The sequence below is a fragment of the Pezoporus occidentalis genome, unplaced genomic scaffold (assembly GCF_034315485.1).
Source record: "Pezoporus occidentalis ecotype Australia unplaced genomic scaffold, CSIRO_AGI_Poc_V1 ctg393, whole genome shotgun sequence".
Classification (NCBI taxonomy): domain Eukaryota; kingdom Metazoa; phylum Chordata; class Aves; order Psittaciformes; family Psittacidae; genus Pezoporus; species Pezoporus occidentalis.
In genome coordinates, this window is record NW_026915717.1 from 108,743 (window position 1) to 134,498 (window position 25,756).

At 56.0% G+C, this 25,756-nt stretch overlaps 2 protein-coding genes and 1 long non-coding RNA gene across 3 annotated transcripts; all 3 read left to right on the plus strand.

Annotated features, from left to right (window-relative positions):
• Positions 1-505: 505 nt before the first annotated feature.
• CD48 (CD48 molecule) lies at positions 506-3,078 on the plus strand. The gene is made up of 4 exons (XM_062632676.1): positions 506-614; positions 1,997-2,317; positions 2,401-2,664; positions 2,847-3,078. The coding sequence occupies exons 1-4, from the start codon at positions 506-508 to the stop codon at positions 2,930-2,932; spliced, it is 780 nt and encodes a 259-aa protein (XP_062488660.1). The 3' UTR covers positions 2,933-3,078.
• An 839-nt stretch (positions 3,079-3,917) lies between these two features.
• Positions 3,918-24,306, plus strand: VPS45 (vacuolar protein sorting 45 homolog). Its single transcript, XM_062632699.1, has 15 exons — positions 3,918-4,166; positions 4,251-4,385; positions 4,481-4,541; positions 5,636-5,715; positions 6,224-6,292; positions 6,540-6,677; positions 7,086-7,196; positions 7,412-7,546; positions 7,771-7,884; positions 8,390-8,557; positions 10,846-11,004; positions 12,532-12,639; positions 12,879-13,000; positions 17,337-17,468; positions 24,069-24,306. Exons 1-15 carry the CDS (start codon positions 4,074-4,076, stop codon positions 24,154-24,156), a joined length of 1,713 nt encoding a protein of 570 aa, XP_062488683.1. The 5' UTR covers positions 3,918-4,073; the 3' UTR covers positions 24,157-24,306.
• On the plus strand, positions 17,475-17,970 carry LOC134170912 (uncharacterized). Its single transcript, XR_009967409.1, has 2 exons — positions 17,475-17,615; positions 17,660-17,970. It is a non-coding gene; the product is annotated as an uncharacterized LOC134170912 (long non-coding RNA).
• Positions 24,307-25,756: the final 1,450 nt, after the last annotated feature.

The window sequence follows — 25,756 nt, forward strand, 5'->3', positions numbered from 1 at the left end:
TTCTATTCTCCTCTCCGTCCCTCCGGGAGTAGGGGGAGGGAAAGAAGGGGGGCAGTGAGTGAACAAGTTACCTGACTGGGTTTAAACCACGACAAGAGCCCAGCGCAGGAGCTTGGGTTTGAGTACGCCTCCCCTGCACCAGGTATCGACTCCATTGTAGCAAAGGCTTCATGAACAGAAGCATGGAGCAACCTGCTCTAGTGGAAGGTGTCCCTCTCCGTGGCAGGGGGTTGTGACTGGATGAGCTTTGAAGGTCTCTTCCCACCCAAACCATTAAATGACTCTAAATGGGATCCCTGTGTGTCAGCAGCTGTAAAGGAAGAGGAGACCCCTGGGTCTGCGTTTCGTTTCCCTTCGCAGTGGTGGTGATGGGAGTCGGGGTCCTTGGGGTGCTGTACGTGGTGTCCACGGGGAGGTTTGGGGCTGCTGCCTGAACATGCTGCGCATGAACAGCGTTTTAAGAAACTGCGCATGTGCCTTTGGGGTTTACAAAAGCGGCTGTCACATGGCGCAGACGGGTTCATGGGGTCCTTGGGGAGCCACTGCATGTTGGAGTTTGGGTTTGGATGCAGACAGCAGAGTGGTGCTGCTTTTCTTCCTCTGCATCACGCAAGGTATGGTGCCGGGTTTCCTGGAGTGAGGGAGCTGCACTGGGGGGAGATGGCTTTGGGGTTGGGTGGGGACCTTGGGGATGCATTCATGGCTAAACCCTCCCTGTATCCCGCTCCACCTCAGCTCCTCCCATCCCAGTGCTGTGCCCATGGAATGACCCACTGGCTACCATGGAGCTGGGGGTGAGGAGCTGCTCTGGGTCAGGGAGGGGGAGCAACAAAAATGAACTCGACGGAAAAAACAACTTCATTGTGGTCACTTAGTGTGGGGAAGAGGAAATACCGAAACCAACTGCCTCTGCAACGTGGCGGAGAGAACACAGAGGCGTGGTGGGGCGCTGCACAGGGTGCCCAGAGAAGCTGTGGCTGCCCCATCCCTGGCAGTGTTCAAGGCCGGGTTGGTAGCAGTAACAGTCGATTTTTCTCCTTCTTGGTAGCTGTGCAGCGCTGTGTTTTGACTTTCAGCCTGGGAACAGCACTGATAACACCGATGTTTTTAGTTGTTGCTAAGTAATGCTTACTCTGACCAAGGACTTCGTGAGCCTCATGCTCTGTCAGGGAGGAGGGGAGGAAGCAGAGACAGGACACCTGACCCAAGCTAGCCAAAGAGGTGCTCCATAGCACAGCACATCATGCCCGGGAGGTAACTGGGAGCTACCCAGAAGGGCACTCACTGCTCGGTCGGGCTCGTTTCGGGGTGGTATTGTATTCTCTTGTTATTTCGCTTATCATTATTATCACTGGTGGTAGCAGTAGTCATCTGTGTTATACCTTAGATACTGCACTGTTCTTATCTCAACCCATGGGAGTTACATTCTTTCAATTCTCCTCTCCATCCCTCCGGGGAGGGGGAGAGGGGGGGAAGGAAGGAAAGAAAGAGGAGGGGGGAGCGGAAACTGTGTGGCTGACTGGGTTTAAACCACGACAGTTGGACACATGGGCTTGGAGCAGCCTGCCCTAGTGGAAGGTGTCCCTGCCCATGGCAGGGGTTGGGACTGGATGAGCTTTGAAAGTCTCTTCCAACTAGAACCATTCCATAATGATTCTATGAATCAGTGAGCAAATGGGTTATTTGTAATTTAGAAACACAGAAGCATAGAATTTGGGCTGGAAAGGACAATAAGATCATCCAGTTCCAATGCCCCTGCCATGTGTAGGGATGCCTCACACTAGACCATGGTCACCAAAGGCTCTGTCAAACCTGGCCTTGAACACTGCCAGAAACGGGGCATTTACCACTTCTCTGGGCACCCTGTGCCAGCGCCTCAGCACCCTCAAAGGGAAGAGCTTCTTCCTTATCTCCAATGTGAACTTCCCCTGTTGAAGTCTGAACCCATCACCCCTTGTCCAAGCTGGCCAAGCAGCTCTGGTCTCCACTTTCCCAGCATCCCAGGCACACCAGAAGCCACCATTAGAGGTGGTCGGGGCCGTTCACGGGGTGGCATATCTCAGTCCGAGCCTGCAAAGCAAAATCTCCTACCACGAAGTCCATTGGCGCCGCAATAACAACTTGAAACTGGCCGGCCGGGACGGCAGCGGGGAGGTCTGGTACTGCAACAACAGCTACTGGGGGCGCCTGGAGCTCTTCTCCAACAACACCCTGAAGATCAGCCGCCTGCAGAAGAGCGACAGCAGCGTGTACCAGCTGTACATGGAGGATGAGACAGGCAAGGGGCTCACTGAGAGCGTCCTCCTGACGGTGTACGGTGAGCTGGGAACATGGGAGCGCTGTCACAGCATCCCACGACAGGACAAGGGGGAGGCTGTGACATCCTGGTGCCTCTTGCAGAGCTGGTCCCAAAGCCCACTGTGAATGCCAAAGTGATCAGGGGTGACCTGGAACAGTGCGAAGCAACCCTGGAGTGCTCAGTGGGGCTCGAAGCAGTGACCTATGAGTGGATCTCCCACTCCAAGATCCAGATGAAGCGTATCAGTGCTTCTGAGCTGCACGTGCTCCTCAGCTCCTCACCGGATACTTACACCTGCAAGGTCAGCAACCCCGTGTCCTCCAACAACGCCTCTCTGATCTACACGCATCCGTGCTCCTGGACAGGTACTGCATAGAGGGCAGAACTTGGGTGGATGGGCTGCAAACCCTGAGGACAGCGGGTCCCTGCCAGGCTGGAGGTGGCCCATGGTTCTGGTGGGTTGGTGGCTGGCAGCAGCTTGTATGAGCAGGGGTTCGGGGGTCCCCTGCCAGGGCTCAGCAGCTCACAGCCACCCCTCTGCCTCCAGGTGAGTCTTCCAGTGCTGCCTCCTGCACCACCACCACCGTGCTGGTGGCCCTGGCACTCCACCTCCTCCTCCTCACTCTGCCTTAAGGCCGCTCTGTGGTTGACATCTCACCTCATCTCATCACCCCTGCTCCTGGATGAAGCTGCCAGCCCGGCTGAATACAGAAGGATGCAGTTGCTCAGGGGAACCATCACAACCAGTGTCTGCTACAGCAGCACCCACCCAGTCCCTCCACATCTGCCCGCTTCCTGCAGCCCAAGCTCGGGCTGCTCTGTGCCTCAGTTTCCCTCCTCCCCTTTTCTCCTGTGCTTTAGTTAGGGGTCACGTCCTGCAGGCCTGAGCCTCCTGCAGGGCTGGTTTAAGCACCCTGGCAATCCCAACTGCTGAATTCATGGTTACCTGCTCGGGAACCCTCTTGCTGGCCCTGAGACCTGCAGGGAAACCCAACCTGGGCCTTTCCCGAGGCTCCCCTTGGACCTGGGAGCTCCCTGACCGTCGCCTGCTGTCGGTCATGCCCTTTACATGGCTGATGGGCAGCGCACGACGCGTTTGACCTGAGCCAGCGGCACCAGAGCAGAGCCCAGGTGGCCCCTTTGGCTGCCTCTGCGAGGGAGGCGCGGGCGGCACAGGTACTGCCTCTCCTTCCAGCAGGGTCTGTCCACGAACACGTTGAACTGGGACCCCAAACGCCAGGTTTCCAGGTGTCTGTTTTGGCCTGGGGCAGCTGCAGCGGGTGCTGGGGAACGGGGCCGAGGGGGGAGCCGCGTTACTGCGTTCTGGGCCGGGTTTTCCTCCTCCCCATACCCAGTGAAGTGCCTTTTCCCTTTGCTTTAGTGTTACCCCCACCCCCGTGACTCCCAGCTCAGCTCGAGCAGCTCCTCCTGCCCGTGGCTTTAGGCGAGCTTTAAGCTCCCTCCCTTCCAAACCAACCTGCGGGGCCGCAGCCAGCCCAAAGGAGCCGCCCTCAGCGAAGCGAGCGGCGGAGGGGCCGGGCCGGGCCGGGCCGGGCTCCCCTGAGGCAGCTTCCGGGTGCCCCGGGGGCGGGGCCGGCGGGAGGCGCCGCGGTGGCTGCTGGGAGTTGAAGTCCTTGTGCACATTTCCCCCTCCAGCGCGCCGCTGTCCCGCTGCCGGACTACAGCTCCCAGCGGGCAGCGCGGCGCGGCCGGGCCGAGCCGAGCGGGGCCGAACGGGGCCGAGCGGGGCCGAGCGGGGCCGAACGGAGCCGAGATGAACGCGGTGCTGGCCGTCAAGCAGTACGTGTCCAAGATGATCGAGGACAGCGGGCCGGGCATGAAGGTGCTGCTCATGGACCGGGAGACGGTGAGCGGCGGGGCCGGGTGGGGAGCGGAGCGGAGCGGCGGGACCCAGCCCCGCGGTGACCGGCGCCGCTGCTCCCGCCCGCAGACCGGCGTGGTGAGCATGGTGTACACGCAGTCCGAGATCCTGCAGAAGGAGGTGTACCTCTTCGAGCGGCTGGACTCCGCCAACAGGGAGCCCATGAAGCACCTCAAGGCCATCTGCTTCCTGCGGCCCACCAAGGTAGGGCCCTGCTCCCGGGGGCGGTGCGGGTCAGCCCCGGCCCCTCGCACACCGCCTTTCCTAAATGCCCCCTCCCTGGTGCCGTTTTCATGCAGGAGAACGTGGAGTTCCTCATCCAGGAGCTGCGGAGGCCCAAGTACAGCATCTACTTCATCTGTGAGTGTGCCCTGGCCTGCAGCGCTGCTCAGCGGCACTGACTGCAGTAGAGGATGCTGCGAGGGCTGGAGCAGCTCTGCCATGGAGCCAGGCTGAGAGAGCTGGGCTGGGGCAGCCTGGAGAAGAGAAGGCTCCTGAAGGGGAGACCTGAGAGCAGCTCCAGTGCCTAAAGGGGCTGCAGGAAAGCTGGAGAGGGGCTTGGGACAAGGGCCTGGAGGGACAGGCCAAGGGGAATGGCTTGAACCTGCCAGAGAGCAACGTGAAGCATTAGAATCCCAGAAATGTTTAGGGCTGAGTTGTATGGGAGGAATGCAGATTTATGGTGTTGCTTTGTAAAGATCTCTTATGTTGCTTCAGTTTAATCTCATAGCCATGTACCCTTCCCTAATAGAATTTGGTGACTTAAAGAGCATGAAAACTAGAATCTACATGTTCTTAGCATTTTAGTAAAGGCCTGTGCATGGGAGCAGCCCCATTGTCCCACATCTGTATTGTAGAACTGTAGAATCCCAAACTGGGTTGGGGTGGAAGGGACCTTAAAGCTCATCCAGCTCCAGCCCCTGCCACAGGCATGGACCCCTTCCACTGGAGCAGGATGCTCCAAACCCCTGTGTCCAACCTGGCCTTGAGCACTGCCAGGGATGGGGCAGCCACAGCTTCTCTGGGCACCCTGTGCCAGCACCTCAGCACCCTCCCAGGGAAGAGCTTCTGCCTAAGAGCTCAGCTCAGTCTCCCCTCGGGCAGGTTAAAGCCATTCCCCTTGGCCTGTCCCTGCTTGCTCCGATAGGAAGAGCACACACGAAAGCAGGTACAAGTTATGAAGCAAATAAAAGCAAAGCAGAGCAGCTTCAGCAGGTTTTGTGCTGCAGGGGAGTCCTCCAGCCCCGGTCCCAGCAGATGATGTTAGGGGAGATGAGCTGAAGTGGCCTCTAGATGTCATTGCCGCTCTGCGGTGCTGCCAGAAGGGCCGTGGTGCTTCTGCTTTGGGCTCTGTTTTGCCATAGGAAAGCCTGGCGAGAGCATTCCATGGTGTTCTTGTGTGTTCCATGTCCCACACGGAGCCTGACTGTTCTCTCCCCGTTGTTCTCTTCCAGACTTCAGCAACGTGATCAGTAAGAGTGATGTCAAGTCTTTGGCTGAGGCTGATGAGCAGGAGGTTGTGGCTGAAGTTCAGGTGAGGGGATTGTTTTGGCTCTTTTTAGTAGATCTTCTATCCCCAAAGCAGCACACAAGGTAAAAGCTCAGGTGGGGCAGTGTGGCTCTGGAACAGCGTGAACAGCGTGCAGCAGCGCTGCAGCAGCCTCCCATGGGAGAAGAGATGAACACAGATGTGGATTACAAGGGAGAAGGAGAGCTCCCCGGTTCCTCCCTGCCCTGCAGCCTTCAGAGCCACTCCTGGCTCTGCTGCTGCCTGTGTTTCATGGGGCTGCTGCACGTCTGTGGTGCTGACAAAGAGCTCCACGCACTAAACATGTACATGGCAGATGGGCATGGAGCTGGCAGCAGCAGTGCAGGGGCTTGTGTGGCTCAGCTGGAGAAAGGAGAAATAATCCAAGTCCATGTCTGTGCATTGCTGGGGATTGGGGTGGGACATGGGATGTGGCTGGGGCTGGGACATGCACCCCTGGGGCTGAAGGTGGCTTGGCAGGACCTGTGACTGTACCTGCTTTCCCTGTTGGCAGGAGTTCTATGGCGATTACATTGCAGTGAATCCACACGTTTTTTCTCTCAACCTCTTGGGCTGCTGCCAGGTAGGATAAAAGTTCCCCAGGACCTGTTGTGTGGGTAAGAGGGAGAGCAGCAGCCACAGCAAGCTGGGGGGGTGGTGGGTCTGGAAGAGGGGAGCTGGTCTGTGTGAGAAGACACTGGGGAGTGCAGAGTGTGGCCTCTACTGTACCTGCTCCTTCAAACTACAGCTCCCTTTAAGGCTTAGGAATCAGATTTTAGGTGAGGAAGAGTTTGGGGATGGTGGATCCATGACAGAGCTTTTCCTTGCAGGGTCGCAACTGGGATCCAGCTCAGCTGTCCAGGACAACTCAAGGGCTGACAGCTTTGCTTTTGTCCCTGAAGAAGTGTCCCATGATTCGGTACCAGCTCTCTTCGGAGCCAGCAAAGAGGCTTGCTGAGTGTGTGAAGGTCCGGTGAGAACCTGCAGAGATGTTCAGTATTTTTGGCAGGGACTAAAATGTCATTTCTTTTTTCTACCTCTTGATCTATTTGAGAGAAATCCCCTTTTTCAGCCAGTTCACGTCAGTTCTGTCATGTGCTGCATGGCTTTGGGCAGGTCACATCCCTCATCTCTGCCTGCTCCCAGCCAAAGAGCAGGTGAAGAACCTCATTTCCCCTCAGCATCACCCTCAGTTGCAGTAGGTTCCCTGGTGCTTTTGAGAGCAGGGGTTCCTCCTTCACCAGCAGTGCAGCCCGAGAGAGCAGCACCACTTACTTCTCACCAGACATCCCTTTTTGTTCTCCTGTATCCCAACAAAGAGGAGATTTTGCAGGTGTACATGAGCTCAGGTGGCTTTTTGGACCTTTTCTCCCCAGCAAGTCATCACCAAAGAATACGAGCTCTTTGACTTCCGGCGCACTGAGGTCCCTCCTTTGCTTCTCATTCTGGACCGCTCTGATGATGCCATCACCCCGCTCCTGAACCAGGTGAATGGCTCACTCTTGGGTAAGGGCACATGTTAATAGCTGATGGGCTCCTGGGATTGAGGTGCTGGATCATCCACGCACTCACCCTGCTCTTGCTTGGATTGGTTGTGGCCGCCCCATCCCTGGCAGTGTTCAAGGCCAGGTTGGATGGGACTTGGAGCAGCCTGCTCTGGTGGAAGGTGTCTCTACTATTTGCCTTTCTCTTTCGTTGCTAGTGGACATACCAGGCCATGGTTCATGAGCTGCTGGGGATTAACAACAACCGCATCGACCTCTCCCGCGTGCCGGGGATAAGCAAAGACCTCCGGGAGGTGGTGCTGTCTGCTGAGAATGATGAGTTCTATGCCAATGTAGGTTCCTAGTGGGATCTTACTGCCTTTACCCTGCCAGAGGGAGATTGAGATCAACTCTTGGGCAGAAGCTCTTCCCTGGGAGGGTGCTGAGGTGCTGGCACAGGGTGCCCAGAGAAGCTGTGGCTGCCCCATCCCTGGCAGTGCTCAAGTGCCACCTTGTTTGCTTGCATCAGGACTCGTGTTGGGATAGCTCTGTCAGCTCCTTGTCTTGTTCCACACAGAACATGTACCTGAACTTCGCAGAGATTGGCAGTAACATCAAGAACCTCATGGAGGATTTCCAGAGGAGGAAACCTAAGGAGCAGCAGAAGTTGGAATCCATAGCAGATATGAAGGTACCGACAATCTCCACACAACTGACTGGGCATGCATTGCAGAATCATGCAGGTCACCACGTTCTGTGCACTGACAGCCCTCACCACCAGTGCCCAGAGCCCAGGTGTCTGTGGCGTGCTAGTTTTGGGGAGTGGGAACCTCCTTTTTGTGCTGTGTTCGTTACAGTGATTCTCTGCTGAAGGCCACACTCTTCCATAGGCCACTGCTCCTCCTGCCTGCTTCCTAAGCTGCTCCTTAGAGCTTGCTGGAACCCCAGAGCCCTACAGCTTGTCTTGCTTGGATTATGGCTGCCCCATCCCTGGCAGTGTTCAAGGCCAGGCTGGACACCGGGGCTTGGAGCAAGCTGCTCCAGTGGAAGGGGTCTCTGCCCATGGCAGGGGTTGGAACTGGATGAGCTTTAAGGTCCCTTCAGCCCAAACCAGTGTGGGATTCCGTGATGCCGAGCAGCTTCTTGCTGGCTCTCTTTCCTCCTGAAGGGCAGCTCTTTTGCCTTCCCTATGGCAGGCCTTCGTGGAGAACTACCCTCAGTTCAAGAAGATGTCGGGCACGGTGTCCAAGCACGTCACCGTGGTGGGGGAGCTCTCACGCCTGGTTGCTGAGCGGAACCTGCTGGAGGTGTCGGAGGTGGAGCAGGAGCTGGCATGCCAGAATGACCATTCCAGTGCTCTCCAGGTACCTCGGGCTTCTTGTCTTGATGCTTTGTCTGAACCGAGCTGGTTTGATCCTGGAACTCCCCTCTTGATGGAGGTTTGCTGCTGCAAGTCAGTGGGAGTTCTGCTTGTAGCAATCCTGCAGGGTTGGCCCATTAGATGGGAGAATGACTCTTCTCCTCCCTGTTCGGTTCAGCTAGGGATGAATCATAGTTAATAACTGGCTTGAGAAGCATCTTTGCAAGTTCTGCCTTCCCATTTCACAATGCAGTGTGCCTTCATTGTACGCAGTCAGCTGGCTCCTGGCAGGCACCAGGGAAACAACCCTGTTCAGAGGCTTGGGTTTGGGGAGGAGAAATGGAATCTAAACGGGCTATCGACTGAGGAGCTGCCTTTTACCTTTTCCTTTTATTTTCTTACCTATTTTTTTTATCTGTTTCTTTGAAAATGTATTTTAAAGCCTCTTAGAGAAAAGATATCTGTGGCAGAGGGGGCTGAAAAAGCCTAACAGGCTTCTGTTATAGCTGAGGATAGACTGAAGTCTTGACCCCATGCTGGCTGGTTGGATTCCATGACCTGACCTAGTATCTGACAGCAGTGATGAATTGTGGTTGCTGCCTACTCGGAGCAAAGAGCAGTGTTGGTGTGACTGTGGTACAGCAGAGTTCAACCAGTAACTGGGCATTAAAGCCAGCTCCTTCATGTTTGGTAGCTAAGGCAGAAGTTCCACCACGTAATGGACTCCTTCACACAGTTAGGCTAGAAAATAAAGATTAGTGTCTCCAACAGCTTTGAAATCCATGTCAGCTTTGTTATTCTGTGCTCCGAGTGGGTGGCTAGAGGAGATAATATTAGATTCTTCAAGTGCTGTAATCTATTAGCAGCTCCTGAGCTGATGTGAATCAGTCCAGGCCTGGTGAAGTCATTGCAGCTACAGACACTTGTGAGCATAGAGCTGTTGTTCCATAGCTTATATTTGGTAGAACTTAGATGACTAAGTACTGGAGTGGGACTCAAACCATCAAATGCATTTGCTGAACACAGCCTCTGAGCTTCTCCTGCTCGATGATTGTTTCTGGATCAAGCTTTTGCAGTTTCAAAGTCAGACGCTTTGAGTTCTAACCCGTCAGCCCATGGTGTCTGTGCTGTGACCTGGTGTTGGCAAGGCACAGAGTATTAATGCTGGGATGTAGGGGCTTGGCTTTGGAGAGCAGTTTGGAGATGTTGGTCTCCTCCTGTCTGTTCTTGAGTTATCTCTGATTCATTGGAGAAAGGGGTGATGTGAGCCTGTGGGATGATGCTGGTGCATTACCAGTGCTGTGGGGAGGAGAGCTGGGAACTGGCCAGAGCCCCAGGCAGGTCAGCCTGCACCCAGTGCCACCCTGGCATGGCAGGGTGCTTCCTGCAGCTCACCTTGGGGCTAATTGAGGTCTTGATCTGCACTAGCTTGGTATCTGTGCCATTTTAAAGCAGAGAAGCTGCCTGCAGTTTACTCACAGCCACTTGCCTAAAGGCCTCCATTGTATTTCTAACTGAGATGGACTGGAAACATGTAGCAGCTATAGGAAATAAATGCAAAACTCTGGAATGGGGGCTCTTTCTCCATAAGAATCAGCATCTCTGTAGCTGCACTGCCCCAGGCTGCTCCCTCTTGCAGTCTCCTAATGGCAGTGGAAGGGGCAAGGCCACAGACACAATGGAGAATAAGCCAGTGCATGAAATAAAGGCAGAATTGTTCCCCCCCCTGCTGTAACTTCAGCAACTGCTGTTCCTGTGGTGGCCCCAGCACATTTTGGTTCTTCTGCCCTTGGTCTCTTATTAATCCTGACATAGTACATGAGCCCTTGGAGCTGAATGGGAGGGTTTGAGGCCCATCTCCTCAGAGGGACAATAGCTTTTCTGTTTCACACTCTTCCTGCTTCCATAGGCATTGCCACTACACTGCCAGCAACCAGAGTCTCTGTGGGACTCCCTCCCTCCCCTTGCAGGTGGATTCCTGTCCTTACCCAGGTAAAATTCCTGGGGATCCTCCTGAAAGCCAGGATTTTAGCCTGGAGTTTTGGAATTACTCAAACAAATGACAGCATCTAGAGCTGAATCTGTGAATCTAAACCCTTTCACAAGGCTTCACTAAAGAGCCCAGAGCAACTTGTGCTCTGCTGTACTTCCCTTAAACCTTGTGTGGTTCTGGCCCAGTGTAACTCCCTCTGCATCCCCCCCGGGAGCAGCTCTGTTGCCAGGCTTGCTGTTAGCCTCACCCCATGTCCTTTGGAGGCCTGTGTGCTAACGCTGCTCCTCGTCCCGGTGCAGAACGTGCGGCGCCTGCTGCAGAACCCCAAGGTGACGGAGCTGGATGCTGCCCGCCTGGTGATGCTCTATGCCCTGCACTACGAGCGCCACAGCAGCAACAGCCTGCCCGGACTGATGACAGAGCTCAGGAACAGGGGGGTGGCTGACAAGTACCGCAAGGTAAGGGCTGCATTTCTGCTCCAGCTGCATGGACCGGGGCTCAGGTGGGAAATCAGACAATGGGTTGGGTTGGAAGGGACCTTAAAGCTCATCCAGCTCCAACCCCTGCCATGGGCAGGGACCCCTTCCACTGGAGCAGGATGCTCCAAACCCCTGTGTCCAACCTGGTCTTGAGCACTGCCAGGGATGGGGCAGCCACAGCTTCTCCATTCAACCCATCCCAGTGTCCCTTTATGCAAAACTTCCCTATCTCCAACCTAAATCCCCCTGTTCCAGTCTGAACCCATCACCCCTTGTCCTGTCGCTCCAGTCCCTGATGAAGGCCCCTCTCCAGCATCCTTGCAGCCCCCTTCAGACACTGGGAGCTGCTCTGAGCTCTCCACGCAGCTTCTCTTCTCCAGGCTGAGCAGCCCCAATGTTCCCAGCCTGGCTCCTATGGGAGCTGCTCCAGCCCCTGCTCATCCTCGTGGCCTCCTCTGCACTTGCTCCAGCAGCTCCATGTCCTTGTGCTGAGGACACCAGAGCTGCACCCAGTGCTGCAGGGGGGTCTCCCAGAGCAGAGCAGAGGAGCAGGGTCCCCTCCCCGCCCTGCTGCTCACCTCCTGTTGATGCTGCTCAGCACAGGGGGGTTCTGATTAAGTGGAGTGGAGTTGGTTGGTTGGTTGAACACAGCTCTTGTTGAATAGCACCACAGCCCGGAGCTTGGCTGGGGCCTGCAGGAGTTTCAGCCTTTAAAAGGCTGAATTTCCAGTTCCAAAGTGAGAGGTGTTATGGACAAGGGATGGGACAAGAGGAAACGGCCTCAAGCTGCACCAGGGCAGGTTTAGATGGAACTGAGGAACAATTCCTGCCCCACAGGGTGCTCAGGCATTGGAACAGGCTGCCCAGGGCAGCGCTGGAGTCACCGTCCCTGCAAGTGTTCCCATACCCTCAGTGCCATGGGTTAGTGGTGGCCTTGGCAGTGCTGGGGTAAGGGTTGGACTGGATGAGCTTAAAGGTCGTTTCCAACTTGGTTGATTCCATGATTCCATGAAGGATTGAGTAGGGCAGAGGTGGCAGTGTGCAGGGCTCTGTGGCAGGTAAACAGGGCCTGGGACATGCTGCCTTCCTCTTTCCCGTCCACCTCCCCACCCTTTTTCTCCTGCTGAATAGGGACTTCTGGAGACTGCAAAAGGAGCTGGGCTGGGAGGGAGAGGGTGGCTTGGCAAGTGTAGGGAGCAGCTGGAGAGGAGGAGGAGAAGCAGGATGATGTCACGTTGTCTGGAAGATCTGTTCTCACTGCAGCAGACTATGGAAATGAAGCCCCTTTCCTCCTGCAGGCAGTGTCACGCAGACTGGCTGCTCACTGGGTATGGGGAATGCTTCTGCTCTCCCTCTTTGCCTCTCTGCTGCATTATCCGCTTGCAAGCAATCTCCCTGACTCCTCAGTTCTCATTCCAGTACCTGCATTGAGCCTCACTGGACAAAAACTGCCTGGAAGCTGCTTCCCAGGATAACAGGGGTCTGGTTTTGCCTCTCTCTGTACAGCTGGTGTCTGCTGTTGTGGAGTATGGAGGGAAACGGGTCCGGGGCAGTGACCTGTTCAGTCCCAAGGATGCTGTAGCCATCACCAAGCAGTTCCTCAAAGGACTGAAGGTATGGATGTGACCTGGATGAAGTGATGGCTGTTTCACAGAGCAGGGATGTCAGAGGTGCACCAGGAAATGCACTGGGCTTTGAGGGCATAATTCTCATTGAAGCCCATGGGAGTTAGTTGCTGGAGCTTGGTGGTGAGCACATGATGTAGCCATCAGATGCTGCCTTTGCCCACCTTCTCTCTTCTCTTGCTGCCTTTGCTGGATGAATTCCTAACAAGAGCTTCTCTCACACTGCAGGGGGTTGAGAATGTGTACACCCAGCACCAGCCTCTCCTGCAGGAGACACTAGATCAGCTCATCAAAGGAAAGCTCAAGGACAGCCAGTATCCCTACCTGGGTCCCAACACTCTCCGTGACAGGTATGTGGGGCCTGTTGGGGCACAGCTTGGAACTAACAGCAGCTCCTTCCCGTGTGGCCACTTGCTTTGTTGTAGCTGAACAAGGTTTAGGCTTGGCAGAGAAATGGCTTCATTGTGTAGGTCTTTCTTGTACTCCCAAGGAGAGGACTATCAAGGTTGTCTTTTTCTTGCTGGCCAAGATGTGACATTGCCATTGTAAGGGCTCAGGTAAAGGATGGAGCCGTTGCTGCCAGGATGTTCACATGCTGGATTCCAACGTGCCCCCTAACTTCAGTCCATGCCATCTGGTGTTTATTTGGAGAGTCCCAAAAATAGTCCAACTGCAAAGCTCTCCCTTCTGAGCCAGTTGCTATTCCTGAGGAGAACAGGATCTTGCTGAATATGGCTAATAACAGGGATTGAAAAGAGCCCTGGCTGCTTCTAGCTGACTTTGCAGGAGCTCAGCTCATCTGCTGTCACTGGAGTCATGAGAGGTAAATACAGGCCTCAGAGTGAGGGCACTGTATCTGTAGGGAGAGGATAAGTCCTCCTCGGACAGCATTTGGGACAAATCCTTCCTTTGGCACTGCAGTTTCCTCCCTGGGAATGAACCTCCCAGTGGTAGTTTCCTTGGAGGAGGAGATCCTGCCATTGCTTTGCTTCCTTCAGGTGATCCGTGGGGAGAATCAGCCCAGAGATTCCCTGGATCTTTGCCAATGTCATTTTAGTCCTGAATGAGAAGGAATTGCAGTCAGACAAGAGACAGTTCCTTTAGTATGGCCCTGGTAGACCAAAAAGAAACCCCATCGGCCTTGCTCCACATGTTCCCTTTAACATCAGATGTGGGGTTTGGGTAGGGTGGCTTGGGGGGGTTGATAGTTGTGAACAGCAACAGAACCACTGTCCTTGAGGCCAGCCCTTGACTGAGATGGATTTCAGCCCAGCCAGAGGAGGTTGATTATGCAGTTGGTGGTAGATCTGAACTGAGACCTGCAGAACAGCAGGAACTGCATCCAGGCACCCCCAGCCTGAGCTAGCCAGAAACAGCGATGCTCTTCTGCCTTTAGCTTCTCTTTTCAGTTCCTCCTTCCCTTTTCCTGAGCTCTTTCACTTGGTTTCCTCTTGAAAATGTGTCTGGCAAAGGGGCCCAGGAACCTGCCCCTGAGAATCCTGCTCCAAATAACCTGCAAAGAAAGGTTAATCCCTACCTCAAACTGAAGGAAACCAGAAGCTGGATGAAGAGAGATGGAGCATTCACCTCCCTCCCTTCCCCACAGGCTGTCTCTCAGCTAAAAGATGGGATTGCCCTACTTTTGTTAAAGTAAATCCCAAAATACAAAGGCAGAGCTTCCAAACTCTTCTTTCCTTTAAATTCATCAAAGTCTTCCTATGGTCTGGGATTGGTCTTGAGACAGTGGCCGGGTCCGCTGGTGCTGCTGCTGGCTCAGATGTTTGCAAAATGACCCAAAGCCTAAGGGCATGTGGTTGTGAGGGTGGTTTCTGTGTTAGGAGGGTGGAAATGGGAGATCTGGTTGGGTTTAAGACTTGGGAGCTGATAGAATGAGGGTTTGTAACTCCCAACTGACCAAAAATAGGCACCTAAATACTCTTGGGTCTGGTCTTTACCTGCTGCATAAAGTGGGGGCCGCAGCCCCGTGTTAGCTCTGACTCTTCAATACCATGAAGATGGAGGCTCATCTAAACCAGGTTTCAGCAAGCAGGTTTGGAAGCAAAAGCCCATTTGTTGGTTTTGCCTTAATGCCAGACCACTTTGAGTGAGGAATTAGGATTCCATCATTCCACAAGGCAAGCGGGGCTGCGCTACCTTCAGAGGCTGGTGCTGCAGTGAGTGGCAGGAGTTCAGCCTGGCCAGGCCCAAAGCTTTGTGGTTTGTGATCAAAGGGAAGCAGTTCCCTGAGCAGCAAAGAATTGGAAAGGATTCTTTTGAACTTCCTTCTTGCTGTATTAAATGCATCGTTGTTGAAAGGGAGGAAGAGCTCCTGGTCCGGATTCAGCGGGAAGGAAAGGGGCTCTTTGCAGAGCACTGAACAGGGTTCCTAGGAGAGAGCAGTGAGGAATTCTGCTTCCTTTTGCTTCTCCTCTGTTTCCCACAAACATCATCCTGGTCCTGTATCCCTCAAGCCTGCAGTCCCTTCCACCTTGCTATGTCTCTGAGCAGCAGGTTTGCACCCAGCCCATCAGCGTCACTGCTCCACTTAAAACCAACCCTGGGGCCTCCAGGGCCAGAACCAGGCAGCAGCCTGGGAAACAGCAGGAAAAGGTCCCTGGGGATCCAGGCTCAGCTCATCCTATGTCTCTCCCAGGTTACCACAGTTATTTACCTCCTTATTGACACGTCTTAGGAAGTTCCCTTGTCTAAAGGCCCATCACAGCTCAGGTTAGAGCTAGTTTCTCATCTAGTTTAGAGCATTCTGTGGCTGGACACAGTCTTTCTGCCTGTGATCTTGTGAAGGTGAGTGTTCCTGCTGACTGCCTGAGGAGAAGAAGCATTTGGAACCCTTTGGACATGTCTTTGGCTGACACCCAGCTGAAGGGATGGGTGAGGTGTTCCCTCAGGCACTGAGGATCAGGTCTCCTTTTTTGGAAGCAGCAGCTTGCAGCATGGAATGTGGAGCCATTTGGCTGGATGCTTTCTCAGCTGAGCTCACACACTCTGCCCTGGAGGACAGGGAGGGTGGTCCTGTTCTGAATCATATACTCCAGCTCCTCTGTAGCAGGGATTGCTTTCCATGGATGTTTTCTAAGGCAAAACTTTGGCTCCTGGTTATTCAAGGAAGTTGCTTTTTCCTCCTGTGTGAAGTGCTGGAATATTCAGCTGTTAAACTGGGAGCTCACCTGAGGAGCCCTGGAGCCACATTCCCTGATGTTCATCGCTGGGATGCCCAGGTTGGCTTCTCAGCAGGAAGGAAGCAGAGTTCAGGTGCATTCCAGGGTCATCCCAGTCTCATGCTCCATGTGCTTTGTCACTGATGCAAAGCTTACACAGAGCAGATGAAGCTGCTGCTTCCACCGCCTCAGTGGTTGTGTTCTAGAGGTACCTGCTTGGAAAGCAGAGGGGATTTTCGAGGCTGCAACAGGTTTGTTGGGAAGAGACTTGACTGCTCTGACTCAAACAGATGAGCAACAGGGTGGGATCCACCCTGGAGATCCTGCAGGAATGGTTCTCTTGGATGGGATCCACCCTGGAGATCCTGCAGGAATGGTTCTCTTGGATGGGATCCACCCTGGAGATCCTGCAGGAATGGTTCTCTTGGATGGGATCCACGCTGGAGATCCTGCAGGAATGGTTCTCTTGGATGGGATCCACCCTGGAGATCCTGCAGGAATGGTTCTCTTGGATGGCGTCCACACTGGAGATCCTGCAGGAATGGTTCTCTTGTATGGGATCCATGCTGGAGATCCTGCAGGAATGGTTCTCTTGTATGGGATCCACACTGGAGATCCTGCAGGAATGGTTCTCTTGGATGAGATCCACCCTGGAGATCCTGCAGGAATGGTTCTCTTGTATGGGATCCACCCTGGAGATCCTGCAGGAATGGTTCTCTTGTATGGGATCCACCCTGGAGATCCTGCAGGAATGGTTCTCTTGTATGGGATCCACCCTGGAGATCCTGCAGGAATGGTTCTCTTGGATGGGATCCACACTGGAGATCCTGCAGGAATGGTTCTCTTGGATGGGATCCACCATGGGGATCCTGCAGGAATGGTTCTCTCAGCTTGTAGCTGGCAGCAGAGCTGGTTTAGGGGCTGCAAGCACATCCCTGCAAGTGGAAAACTTCCGAGGCTGGGGAGGGTGCTGGGGGAAGCTGCAAGTTTCCTTTGAAGGCAGAATGTGCACAGCATATGGCTGGGTTTGTGCTGTGCTGTGCAAAGGCACTTCTCTCCTTCCCCTCCTCTCCCCTCATGCTGCTTCCCTCTGCCATCCAGTGGCTGTATGCTGGCCAGGGAGGGTAACAGCCGCCTGCAGCTGAGCTGTGCCCTTCACACCGAGCCCGGGAGGGCTGGAGCATCGCTGCTGTCCTCGGGTGACTCCTGGCTTGCTCCTGATTCCCCGGCGTCTGGCTCATGCATTAAACATTGGGGATGTGTCACGGAGGAGCTCCGCGGGCTGCAGCGGGTGGGTGCTGCTGAGGAGGCTTCTGAGGACCGCGTGCACCTCCTGTAAACGTTTAGGAGAGCCAGTGCTGGAGCAGGGATTTAATGGGCTGCGTGGTCGCATCCCTCCTGGGCTGGGGAGGGACGTGCTCAGGATCGCTGCCTCAGCACTGCCTGGGGAGGGCAGGATTGATCCCTGGGTGTTGTCTGATCCCATCCCCATGGTTGCATCTTGATGCAGGCCCCAGGATATCATCGTGTTCATCATTGGAGGGGCGACCTACGAGGAGGCGCTGGCTGTCTACAACCTGAACCGCACCAACCCGGGTGTCCGCGTGGTGCTCGGTGGGACCACGATCCACAACACCAAGAGGTAACCCCGGGTTCTCTGCTCCGGATTCCGCTGACAGGAGCAGGAATCTGCAGCTCCTGAGGGATCTTCATCCCGCTTGAGATGTGTGTAAAGGGTCCAAGCCCAGCCCTGTTCACTGTGCCCGAGGGATGTATCACCAAGCTGAAGGTTTAATGTCACCAAGCTGAAGGTTTAATGTCGCCAAGCTGAAGGTTTAATGTGTGTTTTCTGGAGCTCAAGGGCAGGGAAGCAGATGTGTGTGGGTTTTCCTGCTTATAATTCACCACGTACTCTGCTCTGAATGAGAAGCTGGTGCAGCACACGGGGATTCAAACCTGCATAGACCTGGCTGTGCTCTCATTGCCCCTGGTGGAGTCTGGAGAAGTGCATTTGCTAGCAGTGAAGGTACCTATGATTAGCTCAAGTGCTGTGATTCCACTGCAGGCTCTCTGCCACCCACCAGCCTGCAGAGTATTGGCTGTGTCTTCTGCATTGCTCCCTGGAGAACAGAGCTTTCCTTATCGGAATGCTGTGTGCTTCCAGTTGCCTTTCCTGGAAGGCCAGACATTTGTAAGGGCTTGGTCCCTCTAGGATCTGAGCACGGACCACACTGAGCTTCACTCATCTCCTCAGTCCCTGTGTCTGGGATGTTCCAGCTCCTGTCAGTATGGAATGCCTTCCCAAGGGGAATGGCTTGAACCTGCCCGAGGGGAGACTGAGCTGAGCTCTTAGGCAGAAGCTCTTCCCTGGGAGGGTGCTGAGGCGCTGGCACAGGGTGCCCAGAGAAGCTGTGGCTGCCCCATCCCTGGCAGTGCTCAACAGGGCTTGGAGCAACCTGCTCCAGTGGAAAGGTTCCCTGCCCATGGATCTAGATGAGCTTTAAGGTCTTTTCCCACCCAAACCACTCTGTGGTTCCATGATTCCCTATGAAATATCTGGTGTTTCTAAGTCCAAACAATGTCCCCTGAACCCAGTTTACCCAACTGAGTGAGCCCAGGGGAGGTTGCTTTCTGTCAGCACAGCTTGTTGCTGGCCAAGCCCAGGAGGATGAGCTCTTGCTCCTTCCAACCACATCCCTAAGGATGTGTCCGTGGCCCCTGGGGTGTCAGAGGGAGGCTGACAGCAGGAATGTGGCATCTCCCCCATGTGCTGCAGCACGGAGCTGGTGACACCCAGGTGCTGGGAGAGAAGCTGTTGTGCAGCAGCTGCACTGGGCTGGGGTGGCAGGAGAGCTTCACCCCAAAGCACAGGCCTGCAGTGGGAAGCTGAAGTCCCTCACAAGGAAATCCAGTGGCTTTTATCATCCTAAAATGCCCAAAGCCTCCAGATTCACAGTGTCTGCTCTGAAATCAGCCCTTTTAGCTTCATGTCAGATGGTTGGAGCTGATGCTAACCCAGAAGTAAATTGCTTTTCTGAACTGGGTTACAAAGGCAAGTCTGTATTAGCCCACATATCGACTGATTCCTGCCCAAATTACCCAGCTTGCTCGACCTTCTGCTTCACAAAGTAGCCTTTGAACCAAATCCTGTTGTAACCAAGCCTAGAAATAGTAAGGAGAAGAGATGAGCAGATGTCCTGGCTGCTCTTTGATGAGAAGAGACAAGCGAAGTCTCTCGTCATCTTGCAGGGACACAGAACAGCCTGGTTCCGATCCACTCGGGTCACTTCATAGTGTCCCAGTGCATTTGGAGGCTGCTTTTGACATCAGCCTGCATCAAACTTGAACCAGCATCAATGTGAGCCTGCCTCGTGCTGGCCTTGCAGCGATGGAAGGAGAAGGTCAGCAGTGGGGTGAGCAGGAGGGCTGGGCCACGGTGGCTGGAGCTTTGGGTGCCTGCCCCAGCTTTGCTGGTGGCTGGTGGGTGCCCCGGGGGCAGCTGTGTCCTTTGTGTGTGTGCAGCAGGTCTCTGAGCAGGGGCTGTCTCTCCTCCTTGATGGAGCTCAAATGCTGAGTGCAGGTCTGGGGTCCTCCATGTGGGAAGGACACAGAGCTGCTGGAGCAAGTCCAGAGGAGGCCGTGGGGCTGGAGCAGCTCCCATAGGAGCCAGGCTGAGAGAGCTGGGCTGGGGCAGCCTGGAGAAGAGAAGGCTCCTGAAGGGGAGACCTGAGAGCAGCTCCAGTGCCTAAAGGGGCTGCAGAAAACCTGGAGAGGGGCTTGGGACAAGGGATGCAGGGACAGGCCAAGGGGAATGGCTTGAACCTGCCCGAGGGGAGATTGAGATGAGCTCTTAGGCAGAAGCTCTTCCCTGGGAGGGCGCTGAGGCGCTGGCCCAGGGTGCCCAGAGAAGCTGTGGCTGCCCCATCCCTGGCAGTGCTCAAGGCCAGGTTGGACACAGGGGCTTGGAGCATCCTGCTCCGGTGGAAGGGGTCCCTGCCTGTGGCTGCAGATGAGATTTAAGGTCCCTTCCAACCCAAACCAGGCTGGGATTCTGTGATTTGCAGCTCTGTTGTTGGCCTCCACCTTGATAGGTTTGAGCTGAAACAAGCATCAGTCAGTTGAGGGCTTCTCCCATGACCACGTTTTGGTGCAGCCTCTGAATTACTTACAGAAAGAACAAGGTGACTCTATCAAAATCTGCATTTCAAAGTGGGCAGCAAACAAAGGCTGGTGCTGGTTTAGGGCTGACAGCTACAAGGTCCTGCCTGGGAACGCCAGGATGGGTCCCACTCCAAACTGGAATAGCCCTGTCCCAAGGGATTTGCTTTTCTCTGGTGGGTTGAATGAGATGCTGAGAGGCCACGGGAATGATAATGGAATATCTGAGTCAGTGAGCTCAAGCCTTTCCCAAGGGAAGCGTGGCCTGAGCAGCTCCTGCAGGCAGAGCAGTGACCCTGTCCATGGGGTGAGAAGCACAGTGCAGCGAAGGGAGGGAGGATCCTGGCTTTTCCTGGAGTCACAGAGTGATTCGGGTCCAGCCTGCTCCCACCTTGGCACCTTCCTTACAAACACATCACGGTTCATCTCCCATCCCTACGCAGAGCATTTCTCACCCCCACTTTAACTCAGTGCCACACAGGCCAACACAGACGGTCCTCAATCAGATCAGCTGCCCCAGCTCCAGCACCATCACCATCACCGGAGGCCTGCAGGGTCTCCTGCTCTGTGAAGCAGCAGAATGGATACCCTTAAGCCATCCCGCACCCTCCCACCACAGATGTTGAGCACAATTGAAGTTGGATGGGTAAGAACAATGAAAGCAGGGGATTAGTGTGCTTACATGGGCTGCTCGGAGCATTAATAGAACAATCTCCTTGTTTATGGTGACATATCAACCCTAATCCTGCAGGAATAAGCAACAGTTCATTAGAGGGAGGCCGGGGGATTACTGGTGGAGTTAGGACACAAGGGCCAGGTTGGAGCAGCCTGCTCAGGTGGAAGGAGTCCCTGCACGGGGCTTTAGATGAGTTTTAAGGTCCCTTCCCACCCAAACCATTCCTGGATTCCCTGATTCTCCAGGCTGGCAGCCAGAGCCAGTGGCTCCAGCTTCCCTCTGCTTCCCAACGAAAATGGGATTCAAGGAGCCTCTGCTGGGTTTGGAGGAGGAAGGGTTAAACCATGGTCAATAATCCACCACAAATGGAAGCCTGGGAGGAGGAGGAGGAGGAGGAGGAGGATCAACATCTGGTGCATGGGGCTGACTCAGGCAGAGCGCAGGTTAAGCACAGAGCTGCTGTGGCTAATCCAAGGGGATACCCAGCCTGACCCACTTACCCAGTTCGAGTCAGCCCTGTGCTGGTGCAGCCCTCCCTGGGTACTGGCCTCTGGGTGGGGGGAGGCTGGACCAGCCCCAGGTCCTCCTCCCTGCACAGAGAGGGAGGGGTTGGAGATGGAGCCGTCAGGGCAGGTCCTGCAGGTGGTTTGATGCTCACCCTGTCAGGGGCATTCCCAGCTGGAGCTGGGATGCAGTGGTGGGTGCCCACGTGTTCCTGGCAGGATCCTGGGGTTCTGGGGAAGAGCAGCAAGAGGTTCCCTGTGTGGAACTTGGGATGCCTGAGGAATGCCTGCAAATGGAGCTGGAGGAGGGATGGCTCCACTGCTGCGATCACAGTGACCAGCACAGGCAGTGCTCCTGTACCCCCCTTAGGAACCAGCTGAGCCCCCCCACAATGCATGATTCTAATGGTGGCGAGATCATGGAATGGTTTGGGGTTGAAGAGACCTTAAAGCTCATCTGAAGTCCCGGGCAGGGACCCCTTCCACTGGAGCAGGATGCTCCAAGCCCTGTGTCCAACCTGGCCTTGAGCACTGCCAGGGATGGGGCAGCCACAGCTTCTCTGGGCACCCTGTGCCAGCGCCTCAGCACCCTCCCAGGGAAGAGCTTCTGCCTAAGAGCTCATCTCAGTCTCCCCTCGGGCAGGTTAAAGCCATTCCCCTTGGCCTGTCCCTGCATCCCTTGTCCCAAGCCCCTCTCCAGGTTTTCTGCAGCCCCTTTAGGCACTGGAGCTGCTCTGAGGTCTCCCCTTCACACAGCAGAGGGGGAGCATCCCCTCCCTGACCTGCAGCTCACGCTCTGGGGGTTCTGGTGCAATCCCCAGGACAAGACACGGGGTTGAACCTCTCTCTGTGTGTGTGCAGCCCCAGGAGCTGTGATGAGTGGCCCCCAATGGAGCTGTGTCCCATGGCATTCCCTCACTGCAGTCCCCAGCACGAGGGCTGCAGCTCGGGAGGCAGCTGAAGGCTCTGCAGAGCCACAGCAACGCTCCCACATAGGCTCTGGAGTTACCAGGAGGCTGGTTTCTCTGGCAATGCGGCCAGTCTCTAGGTTGACTCATTCCTTCACTCTGCTGGTGGGGAACTGAGCAGGGATGCTTTAAACCCCATGGGACGAAACCTGGGGGTGCCCCACAGCAGGGGCCTTCTGCACCTGCCTGGCTCAGCCTGGAGCAGAGAAGGCTGCAGGGAGACCTTGGAGCAGCTCCCAGTGCCTACAGGGGTTGAGGTCCCTCCAACCCAAACCTCTCCAGGCTTCCATGATCATGTTCCAGCAGCCCAGAGCTGGAGCAGCAGCAGGAGGGGATGCTTGGTTTGTGCTCCAGACGAGGCCAGCCTCACGCAGCCGGGATTCTTTGCTGCCAAAGGGGTTGGCTCTCAGGGCTGGGGACTTCAGCCGTGTCCATAGAAGGCTTTTGAGCTGCACCCCAGCATTCCAGAACGGGACTCCCCAAGCTGTCAGTGCTTCACCTGGCTCTGCTCCTAGGGATGGAACAGGAGCGGAAGCAGATTTGGGCTCACACTGAACCGGTGTAGATTCTCATTTGTGGAGCCATTCACTTGGCTTCAGAGGTCAGACTTGTGCCTAAGTCTCAAACTGAGCTGTTCAGTGGGGGCTGGCCCCCAGAATCCCTGAAGTTCCCTTGGGAGGTCCTGCAGGGACTGGGATGCAGCGGAGCATGTGCTCCGGCATTGTGCTGCCTGGGAGGCAGCTGTGCGAATGGGCAGTGCCAGAGGTTTCCATAGGGCTCAGTTAGAGCTGGAGCTGGTCTGAGGAGGCTGGGGATGGGAGGAAGGTGGGGATGGGAGGAAGGTGAGGATGGGAGGAAGGTGAGGATGGGAGGAAGGTGGGGATGGGAGGAAGGTGCAGACGGGAGGAAGGTGGGGATGGGAGGAAGGTGGGGATGGGAGGAAGGTGAGGATGGGAGGAAAGTGGGGATGGGAGGAAGGTGGGGACGGGAGGAAGGTGGGGATGGGAGGAAAGTGGGGATGGGAGGAAGGTGAGGATGGGAGGAAGGTGGGGACGGGAGGAAGGTGAGGATGGGAGGAAGGTGGGGACGGGAGGAAGGTGAAGATGGGAGGAAGGTGGGGATGGGAGGAAGGTGCAGACGGGAGGAAGGTGGGGATGGGAGGAAGGTGGGGATGGGAGGAAGGTGAGGATGGGAGGAAAGTGGGGATGGGAGGAAGGTGGGGACGGGAGGAAGTTGTGGATGGACGAAGGTGGGGATGGGAGGAAGGTTAGGATGGTAGGAAGGTGGGGACGGGAGGAAGGTGGGGACGGGAGGAAGGTGGGGACGGGAGGAAGGTGGGGACGGGAGGAAGGTGGGGACGGGAGGAAAGTGGGGACGGGAGGAAGGTGAGGACGGGAGGAAGGTGGGGACGGGAGGAAGGTGAGGACGGGAGGAAAGTGGGGACGGGAGGAAGGTGGGGACGGGAGGAAGGTGAGGACGGGAGGAAGGTGAGGATGGGAGGAAGGTGGGGACGGGAGGAAAGTGGGTACGGGAGGAAGGTGGGGACGGGAGGAAGGTGGGGATGGAGGAAGGTGGGGGTGGGAGGAAGGTGGGGACGGGAGGAAGGTGAGGCTGGGAGGAAGGTGAGGCTGAGGAGCTGGGCAGTGCCCCAGGGTACCCAAGGGGCTGCTTTGCCCTGGCTGTGCCGTGGCACGGATGCCTCAGCGGGAGGGTTCCACCCTGCCCCTTCCTGCCCCATCCTCCCCGCAGGAAGGCCGAGGGGGAGCAGCAAACCCAGCCTGGAGCTGCTCTTCCTGCCTTTGTTCACCAGCTCCTGGGGCGCTGCCTTTTCCCTTGGGAAGATGAGTCCTGAGCCCAGGTCCAGCGCTCGAGGCCGTTGCGCCCCGCGGGCTGAGGAGCTGCCCTGCTCCCCGCTCACCTTCCCTTTGCTTCGGCAGCTTCCTGGAGGAGGTCACAGCCTCGGGGTTCCGCGGCCGCAGCACCGAGGGCTCCCAAGCAGCACCCAGGTCCAGCAGCAGGCGCTGAGCGCGGGGGCCTCATCCGGAGCTTCCACAGCCCCAGCGCATGGACTTGGAGCAGGAGCGGGTGTTCCTGCGCTGCCGCCGCCGCTGCAGCAGCCCCCAGGCACGGCAGGAGCCTTCATGGACCACGAGCAGCATTGGGGCAGCCACTGCTGGAGCTGGGGCAGGACATGGCCCAAGGTGCAGCACGAGCACGGCTCTGCATGGGTGGTGGTCACTGAACCGCTGCAGCTCTCCCCTGACCTGGCAGGCACTTGGTGTGAGTCCCCTCCTGCACATCTCCTGTGTGCACCCCTGGACGGGGAGCTGGGGGCACCGGGAGCCCCTTGCTCACTTGTGTGTACATTTGGAGTCCTATTAAATAACCCGTTTGACCGAAGCTCTTGTCTCTTCAGTGAGTCCTCATAAGGGAGAATTACATCCTTAATCCTCTTTAGTCACTTCTGTGTGCCTTAAGAACCCAACACAATTCCATGCCCTGGGTTTCACTCCCATGTTCCGAGTGGGAAAAGTGTTGGGATTTCTTTTTAACACTAACAGGTGTTCCAGCAGCAACGGAACCTGTTGGATATGAGAAGAGTCAGAATCAAGATCAGACTCATTTGGCTGGGAGGGAGCTTGAAGCTCATCTGCAACCACAGGCAGGGAGCCCTTCCACTGGAGCAGGATGCTCCAAGCCCTGTGTCCAACCTGGCCTTGAGCACTGCCAGGGATGGGGCAGCCACAGCTTCTCTGGGCACCCTGTGCCAGCGCCTCAGCACCCTCCCAGGGAAGAGCTTCTGCCTAAGAGCTCAGCTCAGTCTCCCCTCGGGCAGGTTAAAGCCGTTCCCCTTGGCCTGTCCCTGCATCCCTTGTCCCAAGCCCCTCTCCAGGTTTCCTGCAGCCCCTTCAGGCACTGGAGCTGCTCTCAGGTCTCCCCTTCAGGAGCCTTCTCTTCTCCAGGCTGCCCCAGCCCAGCTCTCAGCCTGCCTCCAGAGCAGAGCTGCTCCAGCCCCTGCTCATCCCCATGCCCTCCTCTGGCCTCACTCCAGCAGCTCCCCGTCCCTGTGGTGCTGCTGCCCAGCCCTGGACTCAGCACCGCGGGGTTCTTGCTCCCTTTGCACGCTGCAGCCACAGTTGGGCTTTCTTCAATTCCCAGCCACTGGGCTTTGCTCTTCCAGAGCTCCCTGCCCTGCCAGAGGATGCAGGCGTCGTGCTCCAGGTAACTTTAACCCATGGTGTTCCTGGCTGTTCATTTGCCTTCCGGGGGCTCTTTAACTGATGGGATGGGATGGGATGGGCCGGGCCGAGGAGCAGCTCCAGGGGCCTCCTCTGCTGTCTTAGGAAGATTCCCTTTTCCTGCCTGGAAGGAAAGGCGTTTGGTGCCTCTGCTTTAGGGCGTCATGGACACACGTCCTCCCCCACTGAAGAGTCCCTTTCCCAGGGCATTTTCTCATGGAAAAAGCACTGAGCTGGAAAGGAACCAGCAGAGCCCATGGTGGGAGGTGGGAGGATGCTCGTGGAGGCCAGTTCCTTTATCACGCTTGTATTGTTCCTGTGCTCGGAGCAGAAGGGGGGAGGCTCAGCCATTCATCTCCTTCCCTTGGCACAGTGACTGATGCAGA